Raw genomic sequence first — 17,482 nt, 5'->3', positions numbered from 1 at the left:
AAAAAGCCGGCCGAGAGGCTCCAAATGAGGGTGACGACAGCAACCAGACGCCGCCGCCGCTCGGCAGCTAATTTCCTTAGCCGGGCTAGCCGACTAGCACGAAGCGGCTCTCCGCCCTTGTCATAGCAAAATACGAAAACGACCATTAAATAAAACAACACAAACAAGCATGTTTAATGCATTTTAAATTATATATAATTCCACAATTTCCAACAAATTCCTTTAAATCGCGATTGAGTGCTTTTTGCCAACTTAATGCATCGCGAGTATAGAACAAAACACGTTATGCTGTTTGTATCTTCAAAACGGTTATGATTGCTATCAGCACGCTATCTTGTGTGTTTATTTACTTCCAAAAATCTCACGAAAACGACTAAAATTTGCAGCTATGTAGCCAACTCTTTTTGGTTTTATTTTGACAGCCGGCAAATTCCTGGCCCTTATCCGGGTGAAATAACACAACCTTTATCAAAGTTGTCAAGGACGCGCTCACTTTTTATACGCATTGAAAGATCCCGCCTTCCGAGTGCTCAGGCCAATCACCGCGCTTGTGTGTGTAACGCTGTCGTTTGATTGGTGGAGGTGTTTGCCTTTTGAATAATGTCATTTAAACGAATTAAACCAGTGATTGCTGGTTACATACAAGGTAATCATTTGGTTTAAATATTACAAAAAGAAAACAACCTAATTCATAATTAATTCGTTTTTATTTTTCAAACGTATTCCCTTTCAAAGTGGCCATCCATATTAGTGGTTTGTCAGAACATAACTATTGCACTCGACACACAGAGAAAAAAAAAGAAAACACTAGACAATAATTTGCATCTTCACTCACTTGTTATATGTGTCAAATGTGTGGCAAGCTGCATTTCTAAACCATAACAAACCTTTCAAAAATAACCGGACATTACTTTTCTATCTTGCCTGGAATGTGGCCAGATAGACGATTATTGGTTAAAGCAGCCAGAAAAACAATCAGTGCACTTTCTGTCTCAGTATTAGTTTGTACGGCTTGAGAATAGCTCATCGGAGCCTCGGACGGCAAGTAGTTAGTTACACAAGTGAAAATTAGCAAAACTCAACACACAAAATAACTTTGGTCCGTTCCACTGCCTTTTGGTGGCGGCGAGCGTGGGCACACCATCTTCTACAATCTCGTCAGTGCTTCCTCCACAGAATGTACGTCATGAGCAGGATGAGACTCGCTGACAGGGCCACGATGACAAACTGGTGTATGGAGAGCACGTTTTCCAGTGTGTGGATCCTCTCCTCCATGGCACTGGTGTGGAAGTAGTCATAGATCCCTGCTGTGATGCTCCACAGCGCCCACACCGCGTCCAACACCAGCGGCATTGTGGAAAGGCACGGCGGTTACACGGGTCGTCTGCAGGAGACATGTTGTCAAACAGAGTTGAATAAGAAAACAAAAAAAAAAAGATAAATATTGTACTTTACTAAAAAAATAAATAAATACAGGAATAAGACAAATAATGTACTATGTCAAGAATGAAAACTTTCTGCCACGTTTTACTTCAATTCAATGAATATTGAACCACTCCTTCTGGTATGTGCACCTTACAGACATACACAAATATGAAGCCACGCAGTCCTCAGGAAGTGCAAGTTATATTAGTCTTTCTTTGCAGAGGATAAAGAATATGCCTGAGTACAGTTATCTGTCTGTTTTGCTTTGTGTTTAACCATGCGTTGCTTGGACCTCTGTTAAAGATCAAGTGCAGCAATATAAAAGAGGAAGGCCCTGCTAGGTTGCATTATTTGCATGCCAAGGCTTGTTATAATCAATCATCTCCTCGCCTTCCAACATGTCAAAAAGCTAACTCGTTAGCTTATTAGAAGCTACCACGGCTCAAAAGGAACAACAACAAATATTACTCACCGCATCCGCCGACCTGATTTTCCCGAGAGTGTAACGCAGCCTGCCCACCATCGACGGGATGAGCAAGGAGCGTTCAAGACATCACAACTCGTCCAGGGAAGAGAACACTTGTCGTGTTAGACATCGGCTCACTTCCCGGTCCCGAGCCGCTACCTCCGCGTCACGCTACTTCCGGTATGTCATATGACCTCATTCCTTCCCTCCAATGGCGACAAGCTAGCGAGGGATCAAGTTGACGTGGTTGCTACGATCGAAGCTTTTAGGGCCTTTTACTTAAAGGCAACTAAAAAGCTTCAATTATCATCCGGTGAGACTTTACGGTGGCCATTTTTCCCGATTTATAGTCTTTCATGTCTCTTGTTTGAGTCATACTTTGAATCGTTGATGGCGTAATATTCGGGGAAGATGACTCCAATACCAGAAATGTTCGCCACGTGTTCGCACTTAAGTTACAAAGTGTCATTTCATTGTCGACCTGAAATCAGGAAATATTATTTATAAAACATGATCTTCACGCGAGATTCACACTACCAGGCGCGGTGGCCAAGTGGTAAGGCGTCGGTCTCGTAAACCGAAGATCGCGGGTTCGAACCCCGTCCGTGCCTAGGTGTGTGTGGGACACTCTATGCTTTTTGACGAGAAAATGTGTCAGTTCTGGCTTGAATGAATTCATGGCTAAAATATATAGATATTGCTAGCAAAATGTAGACTTAAATATATAGGGGTATTGCTAGTAAATTTTACCATTCATCTTTTTAAAATATCGAACCGTTTTTACTCGTCTCATTTGAATACCAGGTATTGATCCACAGGTTGTGCCGCCAATACTGAATAAAATATGAGGTGTTGACAGTCATCATGGCCCTCCGAAGGAAACTATGACTACGATGCGGCCCGCGACAAAAATGAGTTTGACACTCAAACTAGCTTGCATTCAAGGTTCTTCCGTTTTTCCAATAAAGTTATTAAAGCGGAATGTTTTATTTAGTTGATAGGGTATGGAAAAGCAACTACTCCTACTGTTGCAGCGGCTTTGATACAAGCACAACTAAAGTTAAGGTACATCCAAAGTGCGGCCCGCGGGCCAAATCCGCCCCCCCCCCCCCCCCCCCCGGTCAAATTTCATGCGGCCCGCATCTTCGGTCTTATAATGTATTATTTATGGCCCGCCTGCACTGTTAAACTGAATAAAAAAAAAATGAAACTTGAAACTATAATTCCTCATTTTACCAAAAGGTGGCAGCACCACTTTAATAATCTGCATCCGTGCCGCGCACCCCCCTCCGCTCATTTCTGCCATGCCAAATTGATATTGAGGGCCGTCCCTTTCAAGAGAGATGGGAATTACAATACTTCACTGAAAATCAAGGCAATTGTGTTTGTTTAATTTGTAAAGAGACGGTTGCCTTGTTTAAGGATTTCAACCTAAAGAGACACTACCAGACTAAACATGCTAACAGGGAGTGACCGCGCTGATAAAGTGAAGCAGCTCCAAGCTGAACTGGCATCACAACAGCGATTCTTCACGCGGGGCTGAGTCAAAAGTAAATATTACTAAAGCAAGCTAACGAAGTGGCCATGTTAATACTGTTGATGTTATGAACCTGTAGACGTGACACAAACAATTACTTTCTGAAAGATATTGTAAAATTAACTTGTTTTAAGTTTTAATAACAGACAACTTTGCATTACTTATAACTCGTTTAAAATGTTCACGAGGCAAAAATCATTTTAAACTCATGTAAATTTAAGGTATTTCATACAGTTTGTTCAATGTTATCTGACTTCAGATATGAATGAAAGGCAGAATTTGTGTTTTTAGCGTTGTTCACATCTGCCTGAGTGGCTTATATTTGGTTATGTTAGGTTACGGATTCTAGTTATTGATCTGACTCCAAATTGCGATCAACACTTAACACATAAATTGCTATGTCCTAATCCACACACTGGCGCACCTAACAATTTTGCGAGTTCGTTCTGTCAAAGAGAAGACCAGTAGATCAATCAGACCAAATTTACCAATTATTTATTCCTGACAAAGCGCACTAATACAGGCCTGGGTCCCGGGTCCCTCACACTAAAACTCGTGCGTTTTTGTGACCACCAAAAGACGACACATTCTTCCGGGTTGCCCAGTTTTAAAGAAACACAATATGAATATTAAAGCATGCAAAATATTGTGAGATGATTGGTCGATGGCCATCTCCTCCCCGGTCCAGGTGTCGCTGAGGTCAGACAGTTGGGTTCTTCCCTCGAAGGCCGGTCTCATAGACGTGCTGTTGTTCTTGTTCCTAACCGACCTTGAGATGGTCTCCTCCGGTACTCCCTATCCGGGCCTATTCCACAACACTTTGAAGAAAACAAGTTCATGCAGTTTGTCTGCACATTCCTCGCCCCCCACCAATCCACACGTGCACTCTGATACTAGATATTAATATGATTATAAGTTTAACACAACCTTAAAAAATATGTTTGCAAACTCCCAAAAGCACATTTCCCTTTAGTTATTATGTCATTTGAGAAATAAAGACAATTGTGACAATGAAAATTGTTTTATAACAGTGTGTTTGCATGAATTTTTTAGAGTTAAAAAATGTCCGAAAAAACGATTGGACCCCGGGCCCCTTCACTTTATCAAATCTGTCCCTCCTTGCAAAGGGTTTGGACACCCCTGAATCTTACAGGACTGTCCTATCGTTGTCACGGTTGAATAAATAAAATTGTAATTTTTGCTTATAGTTCGGATTTTTTCTCTTATAGCTTGTTTTGTGAAAATGACATTTGGCTGTCAATCCGAATGAGAGTTGGTTGAACGAGACTGGCACTAGGACCCAGAGCGGAAGGAAGTGCGTGAAGCTTGACGTCACCAAGATGGCAGACCAAAACAAGCATGATGTCCAGCCAAACGTTCATAGCGAAATATTAAGGTGAACTTTCGTTTTCCTTGTCACTTTTGAATGAATTGAGTCGTAATTGTATATATCAGGGATGAGAATCTTCCGCGGATCCGTGGATTTCCGTGTTTTTTTTCCGTCGGGAGTATCATTTTCGTGAATCGTGTAGATCCAATGAGAAAATTGTTTTCATAGGGGGGGCGTTTGGCAGCAGTATTGCGACAACAGCCGCCTTATTTTCGGCAGCATTTTGGCGCTACTTTCGTCACATCATTTGCCTACTTAATTGCACGAGGACCGTGCCAGGGAAATAGACAAGTCGAACGGGATCAGGATCTGGTTCAGATGGCCATGGCTCGAGAGCAGCGTCATCTTACAACTCGGAACACAAAGACGCTCTTAAAGGGCTAGAGACACCGGTATATGTATAAATCGGTTTTAGTTAGCTTATGGGCTTATAAATATAAATTGACGCTCGAAACAACGAAAGGAAGCTGTTGCTCTGAAAAATATTTAAATTTGCTGCACAGACGAGTTTGACTGCACCGAGCCGCCAGCCGGAAGTGACGTCTCATGACGTCTCAAGTTGTACGCGTTTAGCTTCAGTGAATGTAAACAAAAAGAGAAGAGGGGCCAGCGCGGAGACATCGGGCCAGGTTTGCGGCCAACCCAGCTCGCCTAGCCGTGCCTTCCATTATCCTGTTGTACGTTCGTTCGCGGGACGACAAGATGGGTTGAGTTCGCCTGATAGGATCCACGAACCGGACAGTGCGTGCCTGCTGTGTGCTCGTGTTCACAGTGGCCTGGTTGACTGTCATCTTTCCGGACTCTGCTGTGCATCGGGAGCGGCTAGTGTGCTATCACTCTTATTGTTCATCTTCTTGTTTTATTTTTCCTGTGTTGTTTACTTGTATCTGCGTTGTGAACTCTGTCTTATCTTTCCGGACTCTGCTGTGCATCGGGAGCGGCTAGCGGGCTATCACTCTTATTGTTCATCTTCTTGTTTTATTTTTCCTGTGTTGTTTACTTGTATGTGCGTTGTGAACGCTGTCTTGTCACCCAGGGATAGTGAGAAACGTAATTTCGATCTCTTTGTGTGTCTTTACATGCGGAAGAATTGACAATAAAGGAGACTTTGACTTTGAAAAGTATGTCGAAGCGTGACGGGAGGGGCACAATTCAGAAAACGTGCTCAGCTCGTCGAAAAAATGCGATTTAAGAAATAAAATTAAAAATGCGCCTAAAACCTAAACCAAACGCTGCAGATGTTCATTTCTTCATTCGCAGTGGTCAACTCGGCACTCTACTCTTTTTACTATGCCAACCTAACCACAGTGACGGGAGAGGCACAATTCAGAAAACGTGCTCAGCTCGTCGAGAAAATGCGATTTAAGCAATAAAATTAAAAATGCTTATAAAACCTAAACCAAACGTTGCAGGTGGTCATGTCTTCATGTGCCGAGATCAACTCGGCACTCTAAAGCCCCCAAGAGCACTTTTTACTATGCCAACCTAACCAGAGTGACGGGAGGGGCACAATTCAGAAAATGTGCTCAGCTCAGCCCAAGTGAACTGCTAGATTCATCATATTCTGCGTCAAAAGAGGTTTCTGAATCGGATAAAATGATGCTAATATTGCCGCTAGAAACGGAGCTGTCGCTATCATCTGCCATGTTGTTTGGGTTTGTTGACATCCAGATGTACAACTTGTGACGTCACAGTAATGGCGCTGCCAGTTTGGCTTCGTGCGGGACCCGATCGATAAACTGGCATTTCATTTCAGCTTTATTCTTAGTAATCGGTGTCCATTTTTAATTTCCAATGCGGCAAATGTGTTCACTTTATACATTCTATCAAATTCCGTTCTAATTGAAAAAAAAAAAGGGATGTCTCTAGCACTTTAAAGCAATGCGACAGTGAGCGCACGGCGCGCTGCGGTTGTGCGATCAGACTAAATTAAGCTGTCTGCGCACTGAGGTCCACTTAAATTTTGGAAAGTGCATCAGGACCGTCAGGTTTATTTTACTGACATGTGTACTACAAAGTAAAGAGAAAAGACTCAGCAAACAGAAATCACAATGAGACAAGAATATTCATTCGAATACTTACTACACAAAATATCTGTATGCACTCCTACTCTTTTTATTTGGATTTGTCCTACCCACAATGTGAGACAAAAGCCCCTAAGGGAGGGGGGAAAGCATGTGGGCTTTGTCTCGTAAGCAACAATAAACACAAGGTGTTGCATACTTATATGGCAATGTCTGCAAAACAATTTAAGCAATCAGCATCTCTCTTTGTCTCTATGACAAAAACAGGAAACTTGACGTTTTCTTGCCACTCCATCTGAGAGTGTAAAATGCGGTCAGGCATGTTGTTTCTACGAATTGTCTCGGTAGACGTTCTCTTTTTGCAGAGTTGCTAGCTGGTAGCTGCGTCCTGCCTGACCCAGCCATCACCTCTCTCGTGACCCAGCTGTAACCTTTCTTTTCTGTAGCACAACATAAAAAACAGCAAAGCCAAACAGCAAGCATATATTGCAGTAATATTGCAGTAAAGTATTGATTAGAGAACGCATGATAACATATATATACATTTTTCTAACAAGGACTTTAAAAATATTTTCTAAATTTCACCGACGGCTCTGTCACAATAATGCGATCAGCGCAGTGCAGTTGCGCGGTCGGCGACGCGCTACGTTTGCGCGTTCAGCGATGCGCAGCAGTTGCGCGATCGGACAAAATTAAGCTCCCTGTGCACTTAGGTCCACTTGAATTTTGGAAAGTAGTTTACAATAATGCAACCAGCGGTCGGCGACGCCCTACGGTTGCGCGTTCGGCGGTGCGCTGCAGTTGCGCGATCGGACAAAAATGCGCAAATGAAAAACTGCTTAAAGTCTTGGAACGGATTAAAAATGTTCCATTATTTGTAATGAGAAAATAGATTCGGAATTCGACCGATTCGCTTCTCGAACCGCTTTCTGGAACGGATTGTGGTCGAAAACCAAGGCTTGACTGTATTATATTCATCTTGGTAGCCCACCAAGCAGGAATTTTTTTTTTAACAAAACTGTTGAAATTGAGTGATGAAATTAATGGTTTTGGGTTTGCTATACTGCCAAATTCCAGGAGTTTGCAGGGAGCTTTTCCCCCTGAGCCCCCTCCGGGGCGTTGCCCCAGGCACCCTGCGGTCCTCAGTGGGGGCCTGTGGGCCCTGTGGCCCCCAATAGGGGCCTGTGGCCCCTGCAGCCACCAATAGGGGCCAGTGTCCCCCGGCCCACTGCGGCCCCCATTGGTCTTCGGCCCCCCCAGTGGGGCATGCAGCCCCCAGATCCCGGCTACTTTTCAGTGTTTTTTTGTCATTTGCCGTTCTCATCCCTGATATATTTATCACCCCTTGGTTATTTTATTTGAAAATTTGAGCAATTTGTGTTTTATAAAATCCACGGTTTACACGTGGGTCCTATTTAATTCTATGCTAGCGAAACATTTAGGATACATAATGATGATGCACAGAACAACCAGTGAAAATATAGGTTTATAATAATGATCGATTCATATTAATCGTGTATGTTCCTCCTCCCCACACGTCACTGTCACTCGTGTAAACTTAGAATTGATTTCACAGAAACGTTCCTGCAGTTGTAATACGTGGCTCTCTGTCGCCCTCCACTGAGTGTTTTGATGAAAATAAATATCAGGTGGTTTAGCTTCATATGAAGGCTGGGTGATTAATTCTAGTTGAGTAGCAGTTGAGGCCTGATGAGCGGAAACATTTTCTATTGTGTTTTTTCAGGAAAGTTCTAAAACCTTTCCCCCACGATTTGCCCATCTTAGACTATTTTTAAATCTGTATCAAGACAGCCGTACTTCAAATACTATATGTCACTTCTATTATATGATTCCGTTCTCTCTCTTCAGCCCATCTGAGCTGTTTTCAGCACGAACCCGGAGCCACAAGATCCCGGTCCGTGGTCAAAAAGACTTCTATCCGGATGACACTGAGGAGCAGCGTGCGCGTCTGGAACAAAGCCTGAGTGAACACTGGAGCCTGGTGTCGGAGGAGCGGGTGGAGAGGCTGTGAGCGGACATGTGATCATGATGCCTTCATCATGTCTGATTTGTTTTTAATGTTTCTAATTTTTTTCTTTGCAGAGGTAACCTGGTGAAGGCCATTTGGATTCCCAGTGAGCAAATTGTGGAGCTTCTGTCTCCAGCAGTAAGTGTCTGAGCTTCATTTTCTCCACCCCTTCTCATAAAAGGGGTTCTCATCTTATCTTTGACTTTTGGTCCTCAGGGCAAGTTCTGGCAGACGATGGGATTCTCAGCCAGCGGCAAGCAGTACCTCCTCCCCGAAGAGGCACTCTACCTGATGGAGTGTGTAAGTGGCAGCTGAAGCCTCGTGCACCCCTTTTGGGTCGTGGTTTACCTTCCTGTTCTATGCCAGGGCAACGTGCAGGTGTTCTACCAGGACCTCCCACTCTCCATCCAGGATGGCTTTGAATGTTTTTTGTCTTCCAGGACTGTGACCCTGCAGCAGTATCAGGTATGTACATTATTTTATTATCTTAAGTTCTTAGCATTTTCCTCCAGATTTCATGAAACTCAAGTCATGAAATTTTCGGATTTTATGGAAATTATCTCATTAAGCAGTCAAACATTTTCTCATTGAAGCCTGACTCAAGAACAGGCGTTCAAAATTCCTCAAGGAAAATAATGGATTTTAAAAAAATGTACTATAATTAACATTCCCTCCCAAAATGAATCTTTTGAACTTCTCCTTTTACCTCACGACAGGTGTTTGGGCATCTGAAGAGGCTGGGCTACGTGGTGCACAGGTTCGATGCCAGGTAACGGGGACGCGGCAGCTGGGTGAGGTGGTGAAAGCCGTGACATCAGCTTATTCTTCTGTCGGTCATAGCTCGGAACCGTCGTCTTACGCCAGACAACTCAACTTGCCGCGGACGCTGAAAAGGAAGCGCAGCGACAGTCCTGTCGCAACTTGCAGGTGGCACTCATGTAACAAAAACATTGTGTTGAGTTGAGATTTATTTATTACAACTGCCCGTTTTGGCAGCAAACTATTTGGTGTCAATTAAAATAAAAAGAAACTTCATCTGCCTATTTAGGCAGCAAGCCAGTAGGGTCTGAATTATATTTTGTGTTTTTCTATCCAGCCACAGCGAAGCTCACAACGTACCCAATGTGAAGCGAAAGGAAGAAGATTCAACACTTCCTGAATCTCAGCCCCCATCCTCACCAGGCACCTCGGGGGTCCAAAGCCACTCGTCAGATTTAAGCATGGGCCGTCCCTGGTGGATAACAACGGAACCTTGTGCCGGCCACAAGGCCGATGAACATACCCATCGCCGCTCTTCCCGCTGGGACGACTCCATCGTGTTCCCAGACGTGGCCGGACACGCCGGTTGCTTGGCGTCTCCAGACCCGTGTCTGCTGCCTGGTGGTCTAACAGTGGGGGAGTGTGACGTCATACCGTGGACGCGGAGGCTCAACCAGCGGGAGGTCAAGATGTCTGCCAAGGACAGAGAGCGGGAGAGAACAGATTACAGGAGAAACTGGGATGTCAACAAAAACAAAGAGGTGTGCAAGGGGGCTTGAAAAGCCGGCTTGAAACCAAACTCTGAAATTCTTTTCATAGTTTAAAACCCGAACGTTGATGTGAAGGTGAGGCAGTGCCAAAACTGGGCTGATTACCACCAGCTTCTGGCTCGCCAGCAAGAGAGACGCAGCGAACGGCCGGATCACTTGTGGAAGAGGGAAGTCACTCCGTTACACGACCACACCCAACCCATCCCCATGGGTAGACCACCACTCAGTGTTCTTCTCTTCCGCTGCCTGTTTAGGCAGTAGGCTAGTTGAATTTAACATCACTTTTTTTACTTCCAGGTGAACTGCTAGAGAAAATCAGTGTGGTCAAGTCTTCACATTTGCTTGAGGGCGCGTCGAGGTATCAGCAGTCCTTTCACTAAATGCCCTGTGCAAAAACAACCTCCGTCCAATGGTTCATTAGATGGGACACAAACGGTCCATCTGCTTCGCACGCTTTCAGTTTGAAGGCCTCGGAAGAGTGGAGGATTTGTTTCAATGTTTACCAACCCGACACGGTGGCTTCCTTCAAGAAGAGCAACCCGGGGAAACCTTTTGCCCGCATGTGCGTGTGCAGGTGAGTTGACTTTGATTGAGTTTGACATAAATGCATCCTTTGTGTCCTCTTTGTCCACTCTTTGAATGGACTCGGTCAACACGCGTCAATAACTGCTTTCACCATCATGTCGGACTTTGACGCTCCTTCAGCTGTCCCAGTACCTTTGTCCCTGTTTTGTCCCATCTTATATTGGTATTTGAGCCGTTCTGGTACTTGGTTTCAGCTTCAGCGGGCCCGTCCCGGACTTGGCGGTCGTCAAGCAGCTGAGCTTCCAGAGCGGTGACGTCCAGGTGGTCTTTGCTGTGGTGGACGCCGGGGACATCTCTTTTTACACCTTCAAAGACTTCCAGCTGCCGACAGATGTGTACCAATAACCACCCCGCCACATTCAATTGACATTTTTTAAGGGAAAAAAAACTAAAACCGCCGTTTGAAACTCAATTTCAGGCATGGCTTCTGGTTTGATGTCGACCAAATGTCAAACTGGCTTTGTGTCACGTCTCGTCCCCAACTGCTCCACTACGTCTCTGTTTTGGTTTCTGTCTGTGTGCTCGCCCCTCCCCTCCTGTGTGCCCATGATCAGTGTGATTATTCCCACCTGCCTCTCGTTACCTGTCATGTATATAAGTCCTGTCTGCCCCTCACTCCCTGTCGGATCATTGGTTGCTGTCGTGTCGTCTTCATGTCCTTTTGGTTCCTGTCGGTTTCAAGAATGTTTTGGTTGGGAAGTCATGTCAGTTTACCGAGTCTGTATTTTGAGTTCCGCCAATAAACCTTGGTCCAAGCTGCACTTGGTCGTCCTGCTCCATGCTCCACCCCTGACCGTGACACTTTGGGGACAGAATGTTGTGGGGCCATGATTCCTTATTTTCAAGTTCAGGGATTCTTTTTATGGAGCAATTTAGTAATATTTTTTTTTTTTTTAATTTTAGTTTAGTAATATTGTTAACATGCGTTAGATCAGGGGTCACCGACCTTTCTTAAAACGAGAGCTACTTCCTGGGTACTAATTAAGGCAAAGGGCTACCAGTTTGACACACACTTCTGAAATAGCCAATTTGCTCAATTTGGCTTTCGCTATGTGTTATTATTATCATTTCCAGTTCACATGCAAGTGTGATTTTAACAAGAATAGCAAAAATACAGTCCAACCTTGGTTTTTGATTACAATCCGTTCCAGAAGGCGTTTCGAGAAGCGAATAAGTCGACCACCGAATCCATTTTTGCCATTACATTTAAGCATTTTTTCATTTGCGCATATTTGTCCGATCGCGCAACTGCAGCGCACCGCCAAACGCGCAACCGTAACGTGTCGCCCACCGCGCAACTGCACCGCGCTGGTCGCATTATTGTGACAGAGCCGTCGCTGAAATTTAGAAAATGTTTTTAAAGTCCTGATGTACTTTCCAAAATTTAAGTGGATCTAAGTGGGCAGGGAGGTTAAGTTTGTCCGATTGCGCAACTGCAGCGCACCGCCGAACGCGCAACAGTAGCGCGTCACCGACCGCGCAACTACACCGCGCTGGTCGCATTATTGTGACAGAGCCGTCCCTAAAATTTTGAAAATATTTTTAAAGTCCTGATGTACTTTCTAAAATTTAAGTGGACCTCAGTGCGCAGGGAGCTTAATTTGGTCCGATCGCGGAACCGCAGCGCGCCGGGCGCTCACTGTCGCATTGCTTTAAGAGCGTCTTTGTGATTTCGGATGGCTTTACTGCTCCCACTTGCTTTCTTTGGAGGCATGATTAGGAGTTAATACAGGGGTGGGCAAACTTTTTGACTGGTGTGCCGAATTTGGTTCTAAATTTTGATCGGGGGGGCCGAACCAGGAGCAGATGGATGTAGTGTTTGTGTGAAGTAATAGAAATGACATGTATAGGTCATTGCATAAAATGTTTGTACTTTTAGTAGGTAGTAAAGCATGGATATTCCAAAAAAGCTTTTTGAAAACAAATGCATTTATTAACAGCATTAAAAAATATTTCACCCAAAAACTATCAGTGATTCTCATTAAATACGACACTGTTATTATGAACAATAGTTTCCATCACTTCAGCGCCTGCAGGTCAAATTTATGAAATATGTTTATCTAATGAGCCGTAATCACATCAAACGGCAAACACCAAATACATCATCTTGAAGAATCAGTGAAAGAATACTTCTAAATAAAGTAATAAAGAAATCAATAGTATTGTTGGTCTCCCTTTTTGCTAGTGCATCATGGTCTGGAGTAAAATTTGTTGTGGTAATTCTTAGGATAGAGCCGAGGTGTCGGTCGTTAACCTAGAGCTGTGACGGGCTTTGTTGACGTTCATGTGGCGGAACGTCTGCTCACACACGTAGGTCGAGCCAAATTGTCCTCTCTTTTTTTTTAAACACTCGGCACTTCAGTGTCCACCTTTATTTTCCTCGGGCCACTCATTTTAGTGGAAGGATTCCAGGTTTGTGGGTGGCATTAACGTAAAACTGTATCTGAAAACTCAGCGCGCGAATTACGAGAATGCTGACGTCACAGCCCACACTCGAAATTCGGCACTGATGGAAATAGAGCGCGGCGTGCGCCGGGTCCGTACTACTTAGTACGTACACGCACTTGTGAGTGTGCGCCGAGCTTTCTGACACGGCTTCCGGGAGTAAATGCGCGGGCGGGCGCTTCCCCATCTATTGGGGAAACATACTAATTGCAGGGAAAATGACCCTAACAAAAATTCAATAATACAATTTATTCAGGTTTGGCAGGCCGGATTAAACAGCCCCGTGGGCCGGATGTGGCCCGCGGGCCGTAGTTTGCCCATGTCTGCGTTAATACAATCCTCAAAGTAACGAGAATACAATAACAACGGAGTCAGTCGGCATCCGGGCCGCGCGGTCGGGTTTTCTCTGGTCCTCCCGACTGATCTCGCGAGGTTCGACCTCCGAATTTTGTTCGACAACCGAAGCAAAAAATTCTCGAATTGTTTTGTTCGAATTCCGATTTGTTCGAGAACCAGGACGTTCGAAACCCGAGCTTTGACTGTAAAATAAATAGTTGCAGCTCACTGACAAGTGCCGCTATTTGAGCTAATTTTAGAACAGTTCTGCGGGCGACTCATGCGGTCCTCACGGGCGACCTAGTGCCCGCGGGCATCGTGTTGGTGACACCTGCGTTAGATCATATGTGCTCATATTTCTATTTACAATAAATCATCTAATAAGGGAACACAAGAAAGAATAAAACCATGTGAATTTTCCAGTATATAAGTTTTTAATTTGACTGCGCGAGGAGGTGCCTGAATTGTCCTGAATTGTGATGTCACATTTTACTTGTGTAAACGTTTTCCACATCTGTTGACTCAATTGGTCACGTTGGGTATAATAGGCTGAAGGAGCTCCGCGATGCGTTCAGCTTTCCATTATTGTGCTGTTGACACAAGCTTCCCACCGCGCGCACTTTATCAACCCACTGTTATAGCGGCTGAGGCAAACGAGCATGTCGGCCTGGAGAGCTGTTGTCCTTTTGAGCCTGGCCGGTGAGTCCATGCAGTTCGATCTCATTCAAAGTTATTTTGATGAGTCAGCAACTTGTCTTTGTAGCCTCGTGCAACCAGGCGAACGAGTGTTCCTACTCGGATCTCCTGGAGCACTTAAAGCTGAGCTCCTACAACGAATACCTGGCCAACGTCAGGCCCGTCAAGGACTGGAGGCAGGTCACTGACGTGAAGATAAACATGGTGCTATATGGCATCTTTCAGGTGGTAAGTCACAAAAAAAGTGTACTTGTTATCTTCTGTATTTCATGTATCAGATGTCAGTTAATGTCGGCTCTCATTTTGAGTGTTTTATGCTGAGAGTTTAGAATTTTTTTGTCGTTTTGTGTGTTTCTCTTTTGTGGCGCACTGGTTAGCACGGCGTCTTATAATTTGGGGCGTGCGGGTTCGACTCCACTTCCGGCCCTCCCTGTAGAGTTTGTATGTTCTCCCCGTGCCTGCGTGGGTTCCCCGGTTTCCTCCCACATCCCAAAAACATCCAGGGTAGGCCGATTGAGCACTCCAAATTGCCCCTAGGTGTGAGTGCGAGTGCGGATGGTTGTTCGTATCTGTGTGCCCTGCGATTGGCTGGCAACAGGTTGATGTCAATTTTTGACGTCATACACATTTTTGCATCAGCCTGCAAACATTTTAGAACACAAAATGAAAATATTTTATGTCTACTTCTTTTTAATTTTCTTTGTTGTCAATGCGCAGGATGAGAAGCTTCAAACCTTCACGAGCCACGTGTCCATTAACACGGTGAGAAGCCGCTCAGTCGACGCGTATCAAAATAACAATTTCTATGTGGTGCTCGTTTTATCTTTTCTGTTTGGCAGGTCTGGGAGAACGATTTCCTCAGGTGGAAACCGTCCGATTTCTGCAACATCACCGAATTCACCTTTCCCAGCTCCAAACTGTGGACGCCTGACATAAACATCCAAGAGGAGTGAGTTGACTTAGCTCATCTTTCCATCGTTGTTGCTGACGTATGACCAGGTGGCACTCTCGAGTCCGCTGCACTGTGCCTTTTGTGTCTCACACATGTTCAGTGTAACACAAGACATGACTATTATATAATCATTGTGAGCGATTTGAATAGCAGCTTCCGTGCGTTTGCACAACGTCACGTGTAATCAAACAGCATAATAAGAACGAGACTGTCATTGTTTGCATTGCCCTTTGTGCGTGCGTTTGCACAACTAATGGACGCACACAGCGGCAATATCTGACGTAAAAGTCGCAGAAGTCTGAAATTTTGGTTTGGCGCAGCCATTTTAGAGTCACAGCGTCATTTCATTGAACATGAGATGTGGTTGGCATGGCTATCTTTGAGGTCAAGTCCTACGAAGTCATGCCTGGAAAGACACACAAAGTTTGTCTTTTTTTTTTCTCTGACCAATCGCAGTGCCTCGGATACCGGGAGCATCCATAAGAGTGAGCATGTGAGTGTGTTCGCCACCGGAATGATTCACAAGACCGCCCATCAGCGGCTGACATCCACGTGCACGCTGAACCTTTGGAATTTCCCCTTCGACCAGCAGAGCTGCAACATCACCTTCTCCTCCATGATCAGTGACGGTAAGAGTGGATGCCGGGCTAAGAGTCTGAAAGGAAGCATCTTCAACGCCTGTCGTCCCAATCCCAAATCAGGTCGGGCCATACGAGTCAGGGCCTTGGCCGGCGACGAATTGGTCACAAACATCTCGGAGCAGTTTATGGTGACTCGTGGGGAGTGGAGCCTGAAGCACTTGGAAATCACTCACAAGACCGAGGAAAGGTTCAATTGGAGTTCGCTGGTTTACCAGGTGAGGTTCGCGTCAAGTCCACTTCTGCTGCATTCCCACAATTCACAGTTGAGCTCCTCAGATTATGTTTTTCATCATAATTGGCCATTGCGCACAGGTGAGAATCGTGCGGAAGCCGATGCTGTATGTCATCAACTTCATCATTCCGCTCTTCTACCTGCTGATGTTGGACGTGGCGTCCTTCTTCATCGGCGAAGCCCGCGGCGAGAAGTTGAGCTTCAAGATCACTGTCCTGCTGTCCATCTCCGTCTTGCTGCTCATCCTCAAGGACCTGCTGCCCTCCACCGAGGACAGACTACCCATCATAGGTGAGCGAGCGGTCGGTCGCATCCGTCCTGTCGCGCTCTCGCTGATGACGCCTCTGTTGCCTTTCAGCAAACTTCTGCGTGGGGGTGTTCGGCCTGGTGGGCCTCAGCGTGCTGGAGGCCATGCTGGTCAGTTTCCTCATCGACCTGGATGACAAGTTCCCCAAGAAGTCGACAAGAGTGTCCAACAGGGAAGTTCCCTCTGAGAAACAGGAGAAGAAAGGTGGGTGGCAGACACATGACGCTTGCGCAAATTGTGCAAGTCCATTTAGAACTCACCTCTGTCCTTGCAGATCCTGTGAAGGAGAAGGCAGAAGGTTTGCCCATTCAGCCCGGACCTCCGTCACAGCGCGAGCAGCTGAGGCTGGTCTTGCAGGAGGTTCTCGTGGCTCAGCGGGAAGTGGCGAGTGCAGCCAACGCGCCTCGGCCCAAACGTTTCCGACGGGTTGCGGAAATCATCGACCTCATCTTCTTTATTTTTTATTTTGTCACTGTTGTGATTTTCCTGGCGGTGTCGTATCACATTTGGATTCCACCAGACTTTTACAGCTAAATTCAAGCTCACACAATCAAAACACATGAAAATTCATGATTTGTTTGGAAATGTAGCCAGAGATCATATTTAGCAATTTTCTGTGATTACAAGACGCTAATTAAGTTGGCATGATAACAAGATGATTCAACAATTAAACTTGTATTCAAGTGTTCATTCAATTAATGTGACATTGTTTGTAAACGTTATTCCATTCATCCGTTCACTTCATATTGCACTTCTCATCAACACATATAAACAATGGTCCGGTTACATCGTGAAATATTTTCATGTCATTTCTTCAGACACTTAAGTCGCCAACACATCGTGCAAAGTCCACGTGTCAGATGATCTCTTGGAAATCCTTCAAAGTAA

General features: G+C 45.1%; 2 protein-coding genes, 1 long non-coding RNA gene and 1 other non-coding gene across 6 annotated transcripts; 3 read left to right on the top strand and 1 right to left on the bottom strand.

The window, feature by feature from the left end:
• The first annotated feature begins 2,097 nt into the window (after positions 1-2,097).
• tsen54 (TSEN54 tRNA splicing endonuclease subunit) lies at positions 2,098-11,746 on the top strand. Of its 3 annotated transcripts, XM_049743996.1 has the most exons (13): positions 2,098-2,204; positions 4,658-4,824; positions 8,712-8,870; positions 8,946-9,009; positions 9,088-9,171; positions 9,238-9,336; positions 9,588-9,640; positions 9,712-9,798; positions 9,968-10,391; positions 10,476-10,611; positions 10,698-10,758; positions 10,861-10,974; positions 11,180-11,746. In XM_049743996.1, exons 2-13 carry the CDS (start codon positions 4,769-4,771, stop codon positions 11,328-11,330), a joined length of 1,488 nt encoding a protein of 495 aa, XP_049599953.1. In that variant the 5' UTR covers positions 2,098-2,204; positions 4,658-4,768; the 3' UTR covers positions 11,331-11,746. The 3 variants fall into 3 exon arrangements, with proteins under 3 accessions (XP_049599953.1, XP_068509432.1, XP_068509433.1); XM_068653331.1 differs by lacking the exons at positions 2,098-2,204; positions 4,658-4,824 and adding an exon at positions 5,435-5,559; XM_068653332.1 differs by lacking the exons at positions 2,098-2,204; positions 4,658-4,824 and adding an exon at positions 5,503-5,524.
• Positions 2,431-2,502, top strand: trnat-cgu (transfer RNA threonine (anticodon CGU)). The gene has a single exon. It is a non-coding gene; the product is annotated as a tRNA-Thr (tRNA).
• Positions 11,747-14,319: 2,573 nt separating the features above from the next.
• LOC125984204 (5-hydroxytryptamine receptor 3A) lies at positions 14,320-17,289 on the top strand. The gene is made up of 9 exons (XM_049746161.1): positions 14,320-14,465; positions 14,530-14,690; positions 15,180-15,224; positions 15,302-15,411; positions 15,871-16,043; positions 16,116-16,275; positions 16,373-16,578; positions 16,646-16,798; positions 16,869-17,289. The coding sequence occupies exons 1-9, from the start codon at positions 14,426-14,428 to the stop codon at positions 17,126-17,128; spliced, it is 1,308 nt and encodes a 435-aa protein (XP_049602118.1). The 5' UTR covers positions 14,320-14,425; the 3' UTR covers positions 17,129-17,289.
• On the bottom strand, positions 15,133-16,998 carry LOC125984206 (uncharacterized). Its single transcript, XR_007486862.1, has 2 exons — positions 16,855-16,998; positions 15,133-16,777 (listed from the first exon to the last, which is right to left on the bottom strand). It is a non-coding gene; the product is annotated as an uncharacterized lncRNA (long non-coding RNA).
• Positions 17,290-17,482: the final 193 nt, after the last annotated feature.

The sequence above is a fragment of the Syngnathus scovelli genome, chromosome 16 (genome assembly GCF_024217435.2).
Source record: "Syngnathus scovelli strain Florida chromosome 16, RoL_Ssco_1.2, whole genome shotgun sequence".
Taxonomy (NCBI): domain Eukaryota; kingdom Metazoa; phylum Chordata; class Actinopteri; order Syngnathiformes; family Syngnathidae; genus Syngnathus; species Syngnathus scovelli.
Note: the sequence above shows the minus strand (reverse complement) of the source record. Positions and strands in the feature narration are given on the sequence as shown.

Excerpts from the sequence above, each read along its gene's own strand:
- LOC125984204 (XM_049746161.1), top strand. The coding sequence starts at position 14,426 with ATGTCGGCCTGGAGAGCTGTTGTCCTTTTGAGCCTGGCCG. Across the intron at positions 14,691-15,179 it reads TATATGGCATCTTTCAGGTG|GATGAGAAGCTTCAAACCTT; the intron begins GTAAGTCACAAA and ends GTCAATGCGCAG. Across the intron at positions 15,225-15,301 it reads GCCACGTGTCCATTAACACG|GTCTGGGAGAACGATTTCCT; the intron begins GTGAGAAGCCGC and ends TCTGTTTGGCAG.
- tsen54 (XM_049743996.1), top strand. The coding sequence starts at position 4,769 with ATGGCAGACCAAAACAAGCATGATGTCCAGCCAAACGTTCATAGCGAA. Across the intron at positions 8,871-8,945 it reads GAGGAGCGGGTGGAGAGGCT|AGGTAACCTGGTGAAGGCCA; the intron begins GTGAGCGGACAT and ends TTTTCTTTGCAG. Across the intron at positions 9,799-9,967 it reads AGTCCTGTCGCAACTTGCAG|CCACAGCGAAGCTCACAACG; the intron begins GTGGCACTCATG and ends TTTTCTATCCAG.